Below are 17,272 nucleotides of genomic sequence, written 5' to 3' on the forward strand. Positions count from 1 at the left end.
GAAGAAGAAGAAGGGGGAGGGTACCACTTTGTCACAGGCTGCTATGTAGATTAACCTTTCAATTAGTTGTTATCAGGTCCTCTCCATGTCTCGGCGCAAGCTTTCCAGCCCTTCGCGTGTTTTTCTTCTGTTTTTTTTTAAGAAAAAGAGAGATCAAATCCCCCCTCAAGGAAATCGCTTTGGATATGTCGCCGCGCATTTTTATCCTTCGACGTTTCCCCCGATAACGAAGAGGAGTATCCGAGGGGGGGAAAAACTTGAAGAGGTAAAACTAAACCAGCAAATATTTACGGTAGCCTGTGTGCCCTCGTTTTTTCCTCCTCTCCTTCTCTTCCCTTCTTCCTCTACCTCTCTCTCGCTCTCTCTCTTCTTCCATACTAGTTATATGTTCATCCTTGCATGAAACTTGGTCGTTTAATTTCTTGTGCCCTTTTTTTTCCCAACTCGCCCACGGCGGCGGAACATTACATACATAGACTGATAGACACAGAGATGGATGGATAGATAGATAGAAGGGTAAATAGATAGATAGATAGATAGGCAGGTCTGTTTGTGTAACGTGTAACAAAACGGCATGGAGGAGAGAAAAAAAAGAAAAAAGACAAACCAGAGGAGTGCTTGTGTATCATTTCCTTAATAAAATATGGAGAAAAAAACGAGAGCGGAGCCGAAGCTGAGAAATGGTTGAGCTAAAGAAACTAGCGATACATAATTGAGGAGCAGTGATGAAGGAGCTGCTCTCCCAGCAGTCGTGTTAACTTGTATTCCCCCCTGAACGCCTCTTTCTCTCTCCAGGGCTCACTATTTCTCTCCCTCGTCGGGAGACATTTGATAGTTAATGGTGATAAAGAGGTCATGCCATCCTTTTTTTTTTCTTTCTTTCTTTTTTTTTCTTTTCTTTTGCACGGACGTTAATACATATATAAATATTTTTAGCTTGCAAGCAGAGCGAGCAAGAAAAAAAAAACACTTTTTCTCGCTCGGCGGACCGTTTATTTATCGCACCAATCCTCCCCACACACGATTTAACGTCACGTAGTTTAAATGTTAAATATCAGGAGAATTACGGTTTCCTCTCGGGGAAAATAATGAAAAAAAGGGGAGGAAGATAAAGAGAGGAGGGGGAGAAGGAAAAAAAAGGCGATAGCTCAGACACGTTTAGCCTCGCAGGAGTCTTGAATAACGCTACCTTTGGATTGATAATATATGATGTTCCACTTTAAATCGAGCCTCTGCAGGGTTCTTTTATGCAAAGACATGATAGATTTAACAAACAGCCAATTAAAGTCTAAAATGTTCCAAATCACTTTCAAGTGTAACCAACTGTTTCAAGGAGGAATGGAAGTAAAGGTGGGCCGGTGTTAAACGCCTCGCAAATGAGGTTAAATATTCATCTTATTTAATTACCACTCCTCCAGTTTATGCCCGTTATAGCGTATTTATGACTTAATAACACTCCGCCGCTGCAGTTAGAGCTATAAGTTCCGATATTATGAGTGTTGGAGGTAAACGATATCAATCCGTCACTGAAGGCACCTTAAGAGGCGGGTCAATTGAGTGAAGTGACAGATCATACAGCCAGTGCCGTGCCTCTTAGAGTGAGCTCATACATAAAGATTGACATGTGCTTTATCAAACCAGAAATCGGATCTTGTCTTTACAGCCAATATTGAAGTTGCTAGGGAGGGCACATTAGTGTAGGTAAGGTTTAATGAGACTCCATTGGATTGTAATCAGCGTCATGTCGGATTCATGTAAACTACAACATTGTAACAAAATGGCGACTGTTTAGGTGACATCAGTAATGCTGGCAACACTGTCATTTATCAGCCCCCCAACTCGGCGGAGCACAACTCTAGGTTTGTTAACGCGCTTGTTGCCGGTTTCTGCCGTCGTGAGAGGACTCGGTGGATGTTTGCGGACGTGCCTCGGCAGCTGTCAGGAAGTGAGCATTGATTATACGTCCGTCATGAACGCTCGCGCCGATCAGTTTTGGTCGCTGCGGACGTCGAGCTGTCAAAAGTCGCGTGCGGACAACTAACGGTTAAACTTTACGTATGATCTCCGTTTTGTCTTCTTTAGTCACTTCGCTGGTTTCAGACTGCGAGACGTTGCGGTGACATTTTGGGAATTACGTGCTGTAGAAATAACTTGTAAGGGTGGGTTGTTTTTTTTCCCTCTCTCTCTCTCTCCCTCTCCTCTCTCTGTCTTCCTTCATGTCGACAAGGAGAGTCTGAAAGCGAAAATATGTATCAGCCGACGTGACTATTTATACTTTTCCCAGAGCTCCGTAGAAGTTTCTAGCTAACGTTAGCTACCTGACGTTGTGTGAAAACTTACTACTTTACAAAATAGTCCCCTATTTTTTGAAAGGGACGTCTGGTTTGATGTGCGGATTGTGGTGTCAGGCTATGGATTAAGTCACTCGAATTTCTTTAGCGACCATGACAGCTCCTGCATCTGTTTATGTCCATCTGTTTAACACGTCCTAAAAGTCCTGCATTCCTTTAGCTTAGCCTCTGCAACCAGCATGCTATAAGCTAGTGTATAGAATGTGAATAAGAGGAAGTGTCTGACCATTTTCTTTCTGCTCTTTTCCCTTTTAGATTTGATCTGGGATTAAAGTAAATAGAGCTCCAGGTCAGCTGGTGACTACCCTTGTGGAATTTACCCGTGCCAACTTTTCCTGAAGTTCAGTGTCAGAGACCCAGGATTGAGAAGAAATATGCGGATGCTGTAGTGGAACATAACTTTTTGACCTTACCGAGGATGTGGATGTACCCAGTGTTCAGCAGCAGAAAGGGGGAATCTGTATGGATCACATTTTTGTGAGTGCAATTGTTCAACCATGGTAAAACTTGCAAACCCTCTTTACACGGAGTGGATTCTTGAAGCAATACAGAAAATCAAAAGGCAAAAGCAGAGGCCCTCAGAGGAGAGAATCTGTCATGCGGTGGCCACATCGCATGGACTGGACAGGAAGACCGTCCTTGAGCAGTTGGAATTAAGTGTTCATGATGGCTCTATTCTCAAGGTTACAAATAAGGGGAGCGCCTCCTACAAGGACCCAGGAAATCCCGGGAGAGTTGGATCAATCCCGCCTGCAAATGTATCTGTGCCATCAAAGGAATCTATATGGAATTCAAGCGATCTGCGCCATATTGATTGGAATAAAATACTTAAGAGGGCCATCGAGGGCCTGGATGATACCCATGGCTCCTCGCTAAAGAACATCGAGAGGTATCTGAGGAACCAGGATGACCTCTCAAACATTGTTGACAACACTGCTTTCCGGCAGAGGTTGCGGCTGGCAGCCAAGCGGTCAGTCAACAACGGCAGGTTGTTAAAAAATGGCCCACGGTATAAGATCACCCATGGCAGTGCAGAGGGAAGGGGCCCCAGGTGTCCAGGCGCTTCCCCCTTGGTCTTGTCATCAGTAACACTCCTCCCTCATGAGCGAGACCAGGTACACACACCTTGGCCGCCTCATCCTCACTCTTTTCCCCTCATGTTACCCTGGACTTTGGGCTATGCTGCATTTACCCTTAATAATCATCCAGATCACCTCGATAGTAAAATTCCTGCCAAAAATGTTCTTACTGATGTTAAATATTAGTGTTACGGGTTACTTCTTAACCAGCTCCAACATGTAGTAAAGTTTTCTTTTGCGAGAACTAATGACATTTTATGAACCTTTCCATGATATAATCACTAAGGAGTTTCCAGAAAGTTAAGGGCTCCACTGAGTGGAATTTGCTTGATAGGAATTTTACAATTGTGGCCTTAATTTTGCAATTCCATCTTGGCAGGTCAGACACAACGCCATCTAGAGTGTGTCCTTTTGGGGGCTGTGTTGCTTTTGGTCTCCATAATAAGAGAGCTTGGATAATCAGAAAGTCATGCTGACAGTGTGTGGTAGGCAGTCTGCTGTAGACTTCCCACAGGTTATGTAACTCTAGCCTAATGACCTTAGGGGATGTGGCTGGCTGTCTTGTGAGTTAGCAAAGCATTAGTGAACAGATTTGGGATGTTTTATTGGAAATTTGAGCATAAACTAGTCTTGACAAATTGTGCAGCTGAAATATGTGTGGTTGGACAGAATATTCTCAGACTGCATGCAGCAATTATGACCTTTGTGCTAACTGAGATGCCCCAGAGAGGAAATAAAACCATATAAACAAACTTCCAGGTTGCATTGTTTCTGCCGCTTTTGGCACCTCAGGGGTGGTGTCGAGTTTGCAGAGATTGTGTCTCTGTTGCTGGTGCTTAGCTGTAACACAATTTGCCGACAGATGTCTTTGAAATGATAGCATTTTTGTATTTGCATTGCAATTTTAAGACACTGTTAGATGTGGGAGGGAGTTTCATGGAAAATAGTTCTCATTTGTGCATTGTACAGTCATCTCGATAGTTTGTTGTGAAGGCTCTTTGCAGATGGCGTGTTGAGGCTTTATCAAGATGAAGTGCGGTCTAATAGTTTATGCACAAGTCGTGCAGCTGAAGTGGCTAGCAAGCATCAGGCTATAGAGATGTCACCCTGCTCCCCACCAGTTTCACAGTGAATAATCAGGAAGCGACACCTTGAAACTGCAGCCACAACTGTGACTGTGTCTGTGGTCAGGCCAAAAGTGAAACTGAGAACTGTTTAGAGACACAGTGTCCTGCGATGGTTCTCATAGCTGAGGAAGGCCTGCTGTTTTCCATTTGGAACATTTCAACCTATTGCTCCGGGCCTGATGACATCACCTAGCCCAGTCCAGGTTTACCGTTCACTTCAAAGGATGAGACAGCTCTGCCTGTTCAGTTGTTGAAGAACGTGTGTGTCTGTGTGTGTGTCTGCGTGTTGAGAATAAGAGATACTTTGAGGTAAAAAAGAGCAGTCTTGGTTTAGAGTTTATTAGATTCTGAAGAGACTCTGGCAGGAACAAAGGCAAGGAATGAGAGTTTTTTTTCCTCCTGCTGCGTTATGCAACCACTTGAGCTCTCTCTCTCTCTCTCTACCAGCAGTTTTCTAATAGGACCCCACCCCCTCACTCAGGACAGCCTGCTCTTTTGAAGCAGCATAATTTCCTGTAATGTACTTAATTTAGAATCCCAGAGTAAATCATCAGGATCTCTTCAGCTGTGTTTGTTTCTCCATTTTTTTGCAGTTGCAAATTGCTATTGGTTTAAAATCACCAGGCCTTAGAATATTCCTGATGGAAATTAATTCTCCAGTTCCTGGGTTAGACTTAATAGCTCAGTCAGTGGAGACTATGTTATGAAGTGAAGACTTTGGCGTCAAGCATTTCATCAGCAGTGTGCACAGGCTGCATATTAGCACTGATGTCTTATTAATCTCAAGCTTTTTACATTCGTTTTCTTGCTTGTATCTGTAATTCTGTCACAGAAATCATATTTGCACTATTTGTTAGAGCCAAATCAGAGCTCTAAGGCCTTTAAGGAAACTGTTTACTCAGTGATTTCAGTTAGCCTCTGCAGGCAATAGAACAGGAACGACACAGATGCACTTTTTGTACATGTAACTCTTGAAGAGATCACAACACTGAGGCCTTGTTATCCAACGCCTCTGGCTGCATCTTTCAGCAGTGATAATAACACAGACTGGCTTGTGATAAAGGACACAAAGCGAACATTTTTCCATTTATTTATACTTGGAGGAAGTGGGATTTAAACTTTGATGAGCCCTAAACCGACAGACTGTGAGCAGTCCAGTTAACAAAACAGTGGGGTTACATGTAGGGCCACAACTAAAGATTGTTTACATCATTGATTCATTTAGACTGTATAATGTCTGACTGCTCATTACTAGTTCAACCAAAGGTCCCATCTTTGATTTGGTACTTTTGTCCACTCAGCAGTCTAAAACCCAAAGATATTCCAGTTTTACAGGGATATGAAAACAAGCTGAAACCATAGAATATTTTGGTTTTAGCTTAAAGGATCTAAATGATATTATGTCATATCTAGTTAATTAAACTTATGCTGATGCTTATTTCACTGTTGACAAACAATAAATGTTTTACAAACCATTCATTCAAACAATGGTTTATTATAAAGTTGCAACTGGATTGAATAATAGTTTGTTAATGGTAAATAACTAACGTATAGTTCATCTATACACATGATTTGGGAGGCTGTGACTGATGTTTATAAACCCTTACAATTGCAGGGCTCCAGGGTGCAACAATTTTGTTTGCACAAATCTGTCAGAAGACAGACACAACATTTTCATTGGTGGGTCTAACTAAGACAAAAATAGCTAAATATAGAGAAATATTTTTGAACAAACACAAACTTGGTATTAAGACAGTTGCATTTGAGCCAATATTAGTTTATTCCTAAAAAATATATTTTCTTCATTTACATGATGTTATAGGAATTTGACTTAAATTTACTACTGGGTGAACCTAAACAAAAGTTTAGGTGCAACAATGTAACGAGTATAAAAAGTTTGACTGGAACCCTGAATTGCTTAATAAATTGTTTATAAAGCATTTCAGTGCTTGCTAACAGTAAAATAACTATTCACTTACGTTAAATTAACTATAAATGTAACCATTTAATAATGATGGTTATTACAAAGTCTCACTGAATGCAACCAGGCCTGTTCAACAAGATTGTACTAATTACAGTTAGGGAATGTGTTAATTTTTCTTCCATAACAATAGACCATGCGAAAATCACTGATTACCTCTGAGCCGCAGTGTTATATCCTACAGGTGCAGCCCCCTCACACACAAGCATTTCAGCATTTTTTTATGTCTATAATCGCAGCTCTGTGAGCAGCAGTCAGCTCCTAATGCCAGTGCCTGCTTGCAAATATTGACCTGGCAGGTTGGAAAATAGAGTAATCATTGATGTGGCAGTAAACTGCTTCCCCTCACGTAACAACTAATTGATACAACAGCCAGGAACAATGACCAAAATCCCTGCTGCATCCTTGCTGAATTTCCCTCCTGGGGTTCAGCTCAATCATGTGGCAGGCCGGTTGAAAGGAAGCTGCTGTCTTGTGTTTGTTGACGGATGAAAAAAAAAAAAAATAGATCTCCCTTTAATTCAGCTGCGGGTCAGGAGGAGGTCACGACCAATAGAGATTTGGAGGTCGCAAATTTTGTTGAGGATGCTGGTGCGTCATAGAAACCAGGAACTAATTATGGGCATCCCTAGAGTACCCTTCAAAGCACCGGTCAATTGACGAGGCCTTAGTGTGTAAACTGATGATGAGGTGGGTTATTTATGCCCACACCCGGTGAGTGTTATTTTCCTTCAAGAACTTCCTCTCGAGGAGGAAAAGAAGGTGGCAGCAGTTTGTTTGATGCACCTCTAGAGGCTGGTGTATATGATCTCATATTTTACAAGACAGCCACATTACGTCAGTGGGAGTTTAGTCTGGTCATGATTTCAGCTTGCGATTGGTTTTGACTGGCTGTAAGTCTTCTCCTCTGTGAAATCAGTCTCTCTTCATTGTGAGTGATCAATGGGAAAATCCTCTTAAACCTTGTGCTCATATTTTACTTCTTCTGAACTTAACCGTAAGCCCTTAAATGAGTGTTTGTTCTGAGACTTGCAACATTTACAGTGGATCATGGCGGTAACAATGAGAGCATGTTTTATTATTGAGGTAATTTGATTACATGCTGGTTAATCCTTTCAGACTGGAGTGCAAGCTTTAAGAATTGGATTAAGCCCTTAAACTATGATTACCAAGATCACTTACCCATTCAGATGTAATGGATAAAGGAGGTGGATCTCAAACGCAGCGTATCTCTGAGGATGAGACTCATTTATTATTCATTTCTAGTCTGTGAGAAGTCAACTCTTTTTTTCTTTCTCTGAGCTCACACTTCTAGTTCATATTTTTCTGGCTCTTTCATTAAAGCTCACTCTGGTTTCATCGTCCCGCTTTAACCAACAATATGTCCACAGTGATCTCAAAAATCCCGGCAGGATAAAATGTCCGAAAACAAACAGGCTTTCAAGCACTTCATACACAGCCTGTGCCCGTTTGTGTTTTTTAAACAGTTTGTCTCTGTTTGTGTTCCCACCCAGCTCCGGGTTGACCCCATCCCAATATGCAGTTTCTGTCTTGGAACGAAAGAGTCAAATCGGGACAAGCGGCCAGAAGAGCTGCTGTCCTGTGCAGACTGTGGGAGCAGTGGTAAGTCGCCTTGTGTAACGCTTCAGTTCTTGGATGTTCTCACAAGCTATAACATACTGTCGTCTGACAAAACTGTTGTATGTGTATGTTAGCAAAGGCTCACAAGCAACAGTGTGAATTTATATGAGGAACAGAAGTGGAAGATGATATCACAGTATGGCATATACATGCAAAAGCCCATGTTAAATATTTACACTTGTTTTGTTGCAATGATCTCGATTGAATTAGACAAAAACTCATCATATGTGTCTGCTTTTTTTAAGGCTAATGACATCAACGATATCAGCGAATGCAAAATTCTGATAAAGATAAATTAAATAAAAAATCGTGATACCTCATATGTGGTTAACAAACACTTATATTTTTTTTTACCAGGAAGTCCCATTGAGTTCAAGATCTCTTTTACATGAGAGAGTTGGTCAAGGTAGCAGCTATACAAAATCACAGCATAATAAAATGTAACATATGAAACATCATATCCACAATAAAACAGAAGAACAGGTGTTTAAACACAGTGGCCCCTCAAGAAAATCATCCACATGCCTCATCACCTAAATTCAGGTCTCTTTCCAAGTTATTTCATGACCGAGGTGCATAGTATGAAAATGCAGTTTCCTGAATCTGTCAAAATCCTTGGTGCCATTAAAAGCAAAAAACCTGTAGCTGGAGGATTGTAGCTGGTAATTCATAGTGCTTACACAAAGAAGGGTACAGAGGTTAAGAACAAAACAGACCCCAAAATGGAACCCCTCTTTCGTTTAGCGCAAGAAAGTCAGATTTGAGGGCCTCTGCATAACAGAGGACAGTTTTATCAGCGAAAATTGGACAACATAAACGCTGATACTGATATATGTGATATGCCAATATCGGCCCGTAAATCGGTCAGGCTTTTTTAAAAACTTGCATTAGCTTTGAATCCTTCATTCATATTTCTTGCCTAAAATACCTACAAATCTTGGTAATGACACAAACATTCTGCAAATCCAGCGTTTTCTTAAAGGATTCCTTTATGACGCTATTGATTTGCCAGATAATAAAACCAATGATATCATAGCTACCTCAGAAAAATTCTGAGTGTTGGCACATTTATATTATCTATCAATATACAGTGTGGTAGCATAACACCCAGTCCTTGTAGCAGCAGTTCTCAGCATCAGTGAGGCAGATGTCACATTCTTGTTCCACATTTCTCACTTCCCTTTAAGGGATTTAATGGAAGAACAATGTTCAAATTGAGTGGCTGGAGGGATCCAAATTGCTTGCAACCCTCATCGGGCTCAAGAAGGGCAGATGCTCCATAAGTGGCTGTTAGAATCTGAAATCACCCAAGTCATTTTCCCTCAATTCAGATTCTCCTTATAGAGCAGCACCAAGCACAGTGGATCAAAGATCAACCCTTTTCCTGCTGCAGATTGGTGGCATTTCCTTTACTGTTCTTTTGTTCCATACAAAACTGCGAACCCCCCATAAAATTACCTCTGCCAAGGAGTCATTTATGTTTGAACAATTATTTTAAATGCCGTAAGGAATTGTTCTCCTGGTGACATTTTTATAGCACAAATTTGACTAAGTAGCGTCGAGGTGGTTTTCATTAACCGCTCGTAGTGTACACAAATTGTGCTCTCACTGTAAAACAGCTGTTTTACAACCATGAGAGGGAGCTGGGTGAGGGAGAAGGCAAGCTTTTACATGACTTTCATGGATCGGCTTCCATTAGAATGAGTGCAGCTACTGTTTCTGCCTCATTAAGATCAAATTATCTGTAATTAGCGGCTCAGATGTTTGATCATACTGTTTTTAGACACAACTTGTGGCAGGGGGGAAAAAGTGTTGTGGACATACAGGCACACCATTGTTTCTGATGAGGTAATGTGTTAATATTTAACCGTACTGTGTGAATAAATAGAAGGCCTCTCGCTAGGTGACACTGTCAACGCTGGTAAAACTCCTAATATGCATTTTCGATTGCTTTTGAAGGGCATCCATCATGTCTGAAATTCTCCCCCGAATTAACCTCAAATGTGAAGAGATTACGATGGCAGTGTATTGAATGCAAAACCTGCAGCTCCTGTCGAATACAGGGGAAGAATGCTGTAAGTATCACAATGCATACATCTTATCACTACCATTTTCAGTGTTGTTGGCTTGTGTTGAGGTAGATGTCATTTTGTGCATCCCTGAGGATTTGTTGGTTTTCCCTCAGATTTGTTAAAGCCTCTTTTGTGCCGGAAAAAGATTTTAAATGACGGGTGCGGGGGGGTGTTAAACGTATGCAACAGCGACGTCCCTCAAACATGCCTGCTGTTCCCTTTCAGGATGAGATGCTATTCTGCGATTCATGTGATCGGGGCTTTCACATGGAATGCTGCGACCCGCCGCTTTCAAGAATGCCAAAAGGTGAGGTGTTTACACTGTCTGGCTTCACTGTTTCCCTCTCTGCTGTCATTTCAAAGCCTTTTCTTCACACACGGCCGTATGGGGCTGTCACTCAGCACACAGAGAGGCAGCGGTGGCTTATTAGAAGCTTTGCATGCATATCAAATTATTTCAGCATCCCTGGGGAGATTTGCTATCTCTGGATTACAGTACTGACCCTACAGCGAGGCTTGTAATGGTGGTGCACGTACTGTGGTAGAACGTTTGGCAGGCAATTCATATGAGTCACATAGCTTTGCTCAACAAGCTGACACGAAGTCTATTTTACTGGACAGAGAATTGACCCAATGTTTTTCTTATGGATTTTCACTTTGTGCTGAGTAATTGATTGTCATTGTGAGCTGGTGGGAGTCTCGCCAGCTCTCGGTATTAAAGGAAATGTTTCAAATGAACGTACTGTATGTCCTCTGAATTGATGAACCCACCCTAAACGGTACTCTCTGTGTTTGGACACCCTCCAGGAACCTGGATCTGCCAAGTCTGCAGGCCGAAGGAGAATGGGAAGAAGCTGCTGCACAAGAAAGCCGATCAGATCAAACGTCGATATGCAAAGCCAATCGGAAGGCCCAGAAATAAGCTCAAACAAAGAATGTAAGTGTGCAATAACCTGTTGTTGTTGTACTCTCAGTTAATTGTTAAGGTTTTGTAATGTGTTGACATTGCTGAAAAGAATTCAAAACCCAAATTAATATTACAACAGTTCATGTACAGAGTGTCTTGTTCAACTTTGACCTACAGATGTGTGTTTCCAAATCTGAACAGTTACTTTTGTACGTTCAGGCTGCAACTAAATATTAATTTCATTTTCAATTAACCTGGTGAATATTTTCTTAGTCAGTGGGTTGGTTGTTGGAGTTGAAGGCAACATGCACACCACTTTTTATGTCTTGAGAAAATGTATTTTTGACCAGAACGTCAGCCTTCTTTTAAATAGATCATCGTGTGTAGGAATCAATGTGTGAAGGAATAACTATTTTTCATTGGATTAATTTGATGGTCGATGAATAATCCATTAATCGTCGCAGCTCTATTGGCATACAGTGTTGTCATAACAGATTCAGATTGTAAAGTAAGACCGTTATAAATTGGAATTATCTTTCACAGAGAAAAATAACACACTAAGCAAACAGTAATTAAATGCAAGTGTCAGTGAAATCTTTTCTTCTCATCTAAATTAATTAACAGTTATTTACTTAAGCAGAACTGAACTTCGCTGAGTTTTCGGAGTGCAAAATGTGTCGATTGCTTCCAGAAAACACTTGTTACTCATGCAGAAATGAAGAATGAATTCTAGAGATCTGGGCTGCAGTCTGCAGTAGTGGAAGATCAGCAAAATTTAATTAAAATTTCAAAAATAAGAGTACACATTATTCAGAATGGCCCCTTAGATAATGCATAATGCAAGTTTAACAACTTCATATGTTGTTGGTGGGTTGGTTTCTAACGTTGCATCATATTTAAGAAGTAAATCACATCTTTTGTCAGTACTGTACATGTACGATTAATGGAGCAGAGTAAAAAGTACTAGTTGAAAAGAAGCATAAAGTGGCATAAAATGGAAATTAAAACACCTCAAAATTTGACTTATATACAGTACTTGATGTTTGTTTTCCTGTTGGCAGGTCTCTAACCAGTGGTGACGGCTCCATGGTAGCACTTGGAGGAAGGGGGTCACCTGGTAGGGGTCAAAAGATTACCGTCTGTTCCACACCTTCATCTGGTCATGCTGCATCTGTGAAGGACGCCAGAGACAGATTGGCTGTTGCAGACCCCTGTTGTGCGGTCGACGCCACCCAATTCACCACTTCCACCCCCACCACCACTCCCCCCCTCACGCCCACCTCCACCCCAGCTACACTCACCGTTAACAAGAAAACCAAAGGGCTTATCGATGGGCTTTCCAAATTCTTTACCCCTTCCCCCGTGGGCCGTCGCTCGCGAGCTGTAGCCGTAGAGTCGCCCGCCAGACAGTTAGGCTCTAGAGACAAGGGTCCGCCCAAACTGTCCCAGCCAACAGAGCGGTTTGCCTTCGCTGCTGACATCACGCAAAAGATAACCCCCTCGTCCTCTGCCCTCCCTCCCGCTCCCACGTTGCCGGGCCTTAGCCCACCCTCGCTGGTGTCCAGCAGCTCCACCTCTGCTAACTCACCCCAGAGCTCCTCCAGCCAGTCTAGTGTTCCTTCCCTGAGTAGTCTGTGCAATAGCAGCCAACTTAAGGGACTATTTGACGGACTCTCTCACATTTTTACTACTCAGGGCCAGTCGCGGAAAAAGCGACTACCTTGCTACGCACCGCCTAAGCGCATGCACCATAAGCAGGATTCTCCCCATGCGTCCAAAACGGGGCCCCAGCGCCATGGAAAGAACGATTTTAATAAAAATAGGTTACACTCCACATCTGCTGGGCCAGGCCGACCCAGAGGACACCCATTTAAGATGGTCAGTCATTTCAAACGTAACCCCTTCCTTAAAAAGCACAGGACACTAGGCAGGCTGAGGTATAAAGTGAGCCCTCAGAAGGGAGCCCCCTCGCCAGGAAAGGGAGACTTGACAGACGGAAGAATTAAGCCTGAGAATAATCATGGTAAGCAAGGCTTGAAACTCCAGCCAAGACCTGCGTCTCCACACCTTTAAGCTTCTTCTTTATTTTTTTAAAGCTTGACACTCGCAGTTATTTTTTTTCCAGACTAGAGCTAATCTTTTCTTTGAGAAGACACCCTCAACATTCTAACAGACTACTAATCTTCTGCCTAATTTGAATTCTTTTAGTTTCTTAACCCAGTTTCGTTGCGTTTTGACTTGGCTGCGGAGTTTACGTGGCTTCCATCCTCTCGCCCGTTGGCTTTTGTCATAGTGCATGGCCCACTAACTCCCTCATGTTGCTCCTTGCTCTGTCCTTGACCCCTCTGCAGTAGTGCTCACATTGTGATCACTACCTAGCAGAGGCTGTAGTCCCATCAGCACTCTTCCTCATCCCACCCTCACTCTTGAAATCTCTGTCTCCACTCAACCTCACTTCCAGCGGTCATTAGACACATACAACCCAGTGATTCACCCACCCAAGTTGACTCAGAGCTGACATGATGATTATAGCCAGAAGTGCACTAACCCTTACATTTCACTGTCTTCAGGAGTGGAGTCACAGTTGAAAAAAAAAAAGATAACACGTAGGAAAAACAAATGGATATATGTTTCATCCAGTTCTAAACAATATGCTGCACAAACACTACTTATCCCAACAGCACATTCCCATAAATATGTTAATGACACATCACGTCCACTTGTAATGGGTTTTTGTTTTGGTGTTTAAGTCATGGTGTTGATGTCTTTCATAGAATTACTGCCTGCTTTCCGACATCAGTTGCTTTTCATGTCGACACTCGCTCCCCTCACTGCATCTGCTTCTTCATTCATGGGAAACTGTCTTGGTGGATGACTAAGCACATGAAAGCAGTTACGCAATTAGAGTGATTTAGTTTCACTTCATTACATTAGGGATTTTCATATAAACATGCAAAGATGATACATTATGAAATTCCTCCGAGACACGGCCTCAAACAGGCTCAGCAGCAGTACTCACAGTATAAGCACATTTGCATAGAATGCATTTATGAGATTATTCAGCCACGGCTGCTTCAAACAGGCCAGTGCTGATGTGCTATCTGATGTGTTGATGTCGTGTTATTGTGCCTGTAACAGGCCACAACGGGGAGCTGCGTGTGAAGCAGGAGGCCCGAGCCGACTTTGCGGCCATGTCCAGAGACCACGTCACAGAGGAGGACATTGAGACGTTCACACATGTGCAGGAACTTGCAGCACAGGTGAGAAATCTTGTTTGAAATAAAAAAATGTATTGATAACTTCAAGTTAGACAAGGTGTTTGATAAGGTCTTCCAATGACATCTAGAGGTTACATCTTATTGTATATGTACAGATTGGTTACAAAAGAAATGCTAAACTAACCAACAAAGTGTCACCATGTGCCGCCACAAGAGTTTAAGTAGCCTTGGCATTGATTCTCCAAAAACATACTGGAGGATGAAACACCCTTCTTCCAACAGATATTCCCTCATTTGGTCTTTTGATTAAGGTGGTGGCATGCATTGTCCAACACATAGGTCCCAAAGCTCCAGTCAGATTGGGATATTGTCATCCTCGAAGAGACCACTCTAATCCGAATAGAAATGTGTGATTATAGAATAAAGGTGATCACTTAAAACACTTCCCTCTAGGAGGAAAAGTGGAACCAAACCAAGCTAGCAAAATGCCCCCCCACAGCTGAACAAAGCCCCCATTTGTTATGTTACTTAATGTATCATTTATTCAGGTTATCTCTTTAATGTCTATAAACAAAGCCAGGTTCAAATCAAACTTAAGATAAAGTTTCATAAGTTGATATTAGTTTCATATTTCAAAGAGATCTACATGTGCCATACATTTACACAAAGTTATAATGTGACAAAATATCTGTTAACCTCTGTTTAGGCAATCCTAGCATAGCATAGAGGTGGGTGACAAAACATAATTAATTGTCAAACGTTACCTTGATTTAACGTATGTACTCTTATGGCTTCAGTGTACTTTGGGACAGGTTTAAACGTATTGCTATTCTGAAAGCTGTTAGTTCCGATGCTAACTCAGATATTAGGAGGGACCTAAAGATCATATGTCATTTCAGAATTTAAGGTCTTTATAGCGACAGATTTTGTTTGAATCTTATCTAGCTTTTGTTTTGACAGATCTGTGGATCACAATCGTAATATCAGCCACTATGGACTGGTTGTTAGAGGCATGGTAAGGGTGAATTATCTGGGGTAACACATTTATCCATTTGCTTTCACTTGATCTTTTCACAGAGAACTGGATCTCTGATGAACACAGACTCCGTGCGATGCCCTGCCATCATTGAATTTGGGAAGTATGAGATCCAAACCTGGTACTCGTCGCCTTACCCACCTGAATATTCGAGGTAATGCTGCTTTTACGTTGCAAATAATGCTAGTTCCTGTGCAGTTGCATTTTATGTGAATGTTTGTTTCTGTGTCACTGGAGTACAAACCACAGCTATCCCTTTTGTCTCCGTCAGATTACAAAAGCTTTATCTGTGCGAGTTCTGTCTGAAGTACATGAGAAGCAAAAACATTCTCCAGAGACACACAAAGAAGTGTGGCTGGTTCCACCCGCCAGCCAATGAAATCTACAGAAAGGATGACCTTTCCGTATTTGAGGTCAGCTTCCCTTTACAGCAATAAAGCAATAACTGTATGCTGCATGAGATTCCACTGAATGGGTTCTGGGAGGAGGAGGGGGAAATGGGAGCTGTTTGAACAGTGTCCTCTTGCTCTTTTTATTCCATGTTTAGGTTGATGGAAATGTCAGCAAGCTATTCTGCCAAAACCTCTGCCTGTTAGCCAAGCTTTTCCTGGATCACAAGACCTTGTATTATGATGTGGAGCCTTTCCTCTTCTACATACTTACAAAGAATGATGAGAAAGGCTGTCATCTTGTGGGCTATTTCTCCAAGGTAAGAATTACAGAGTGATTATATGGGAAATGAAGGAATATACCGCACATCATTTATGAATAGTAATACTGATACAGTAAGACTTAACTGTTATTTGTCCATTTTTGTAACATTTACTTATCCACAGTGAGGTCGATTAATTAATTTAGTCAGGATAAAATGCCATAATGTTGCCATAAGGATTGTTTGTCTGTTTTCAATCATTGTAAATGTGTTATCATTATAGGCTGTTACCATTAGCTGTGTTTCCATCTATTTCTCATGCAAATTCAAAGCATAATTTTAAAATGTTTGCGCGAAACAAACAAAACAAAAATATGGAATTAAGTGCATTTTTGTCATCTGGTTAGGAGTGAAAAAACTAGGCCATGCAAGTTGTAGTTTTGGCCAATTTATTTATCAAGTTATTCTCTGTTTATGTAATAAAAGAAGAAGAGGTTGTTAACAAGAAACAAAACCAGGTTTCTAACTGCCAAAAAACCTCAAAGAGAAGCGCAAGAAAAATACTAATCAGTCGGTTGGTTTCTCCTTCTCCTTCTTCTTCTTCTTCTTCTTGATTTCCTTCTTCTTCTTCTCTTTCTCTCAAAGCAAAAACAGTTGATCCGTTTTATTAGTTAAATGTTTGCTATGTCAAAATTTATTCAGGAAAAGTGTTTCCCATCTTTTTTTTTTCAAAAAATAAGAAAACCACCTCATTTTTGCAAAATGGTTGGCATTATGGGAATTGTGCCATTTTAAACAACCTTTGCCAATGTATACTTCAAAATGCACATAAAAATATGTTAATGGAAACACAGCTATGGATTATTATGACATTTTGAATAAGATTAAACTAAGAATTAATTGACAGATTAACCATAAAAGATAATTAACATTTGTTGTGGCCGTGAATCAGAACATAGTGAAACTTTCCAGTGAAAGCTCATCACCCTTGCGTATGTGGCGTGCGTGTGCACGTGCACAGCTTTAGACAAGGACAATGGCAGGTGCAGTAAATTGCCAGCTTCAGCAGAGCTCTGACATACTTGATCTGTTTCTCCTTCCCTCAGGAAAAGCTTTGCCAGCAGAAGTACAATGTCTCCTGCATAATGATCATGCCTCAGTACCAAAGGCAAGGATTTGGAAGGTTCCTTATTGATTTCAGTAAGTTC

General features: G+C 41.5%; 1 protein-coding gene across 9 annotated transcripts in view; it reads left to right on the forward strand.

Moving 5' to 3' along the window:
* Nucleotides 1–17,272, forward strand: part of kat6b (K(lysine) acetyltransferase 6B) — a 25,633-nt gene continuing 8,361 nt past the window's right edge. Inside the window, exons 1-13 of one of the 9 annotated variants that reach the window (XM_037082346.1) lie at nucleotides 1,742–1,945; nucleotides 2,083–2,159; nucleotides 2,607–3,466; nucleotides 8,053–8,161; nucleotides 10,139–10,254; nucleotides 10,477–10,558; nucleotides 11,059–11,188; nucleotides 12,220–13,181; nucleotides 14,297–14,418; nucleotides 15,454–15,566; nucleotides 15,684–15,825; nucleotides 15,960–16,121; nucleotides 17,171–17,264. In XM_037082346.1, the coding sequence (XP_036938241.1) occupies nucleotides 2,849–3,466; nucleotides 8,053–8,161; nucleotides 10,139–10,254; nucleotides 10,477–10,558; nucleotides 11,059–11,188; nucleotides 12,220–13,181; nucleotides 14,297–14,418; nucleotides 15,454–15,566; nucleotides 15,684–15,825; nucleotides 15,960–16,121; nucleotides 17,171–17,264 (2,650 nt within the window). In that variant the 5' untranslated portion in view covers nucleotides 1,742–1,945; nucleotides 2,083–2,159; nucleotides 2,607–2,848. The other 8 variants (XM_037082354.1, XM_037082349.1, XM_037082352.1 and 5 more) reach the window with 8 other exon arrangements.

Source organism: Acanthopagrus latus, chromosome 20 (genome assembly GCF_904848185.1).
Source record: "Acanthopagrus latus isolate v.2019 chromosome 20, fAcaLat1.1, whole genome shotgun sequence".
Classification (NCBI taxonomy): Eukaryota; Metazoa; Chordata; class Actinopteri; order Spariformes; family Sparidae; genus Acanthopagrus; species Acanthopagrus latus.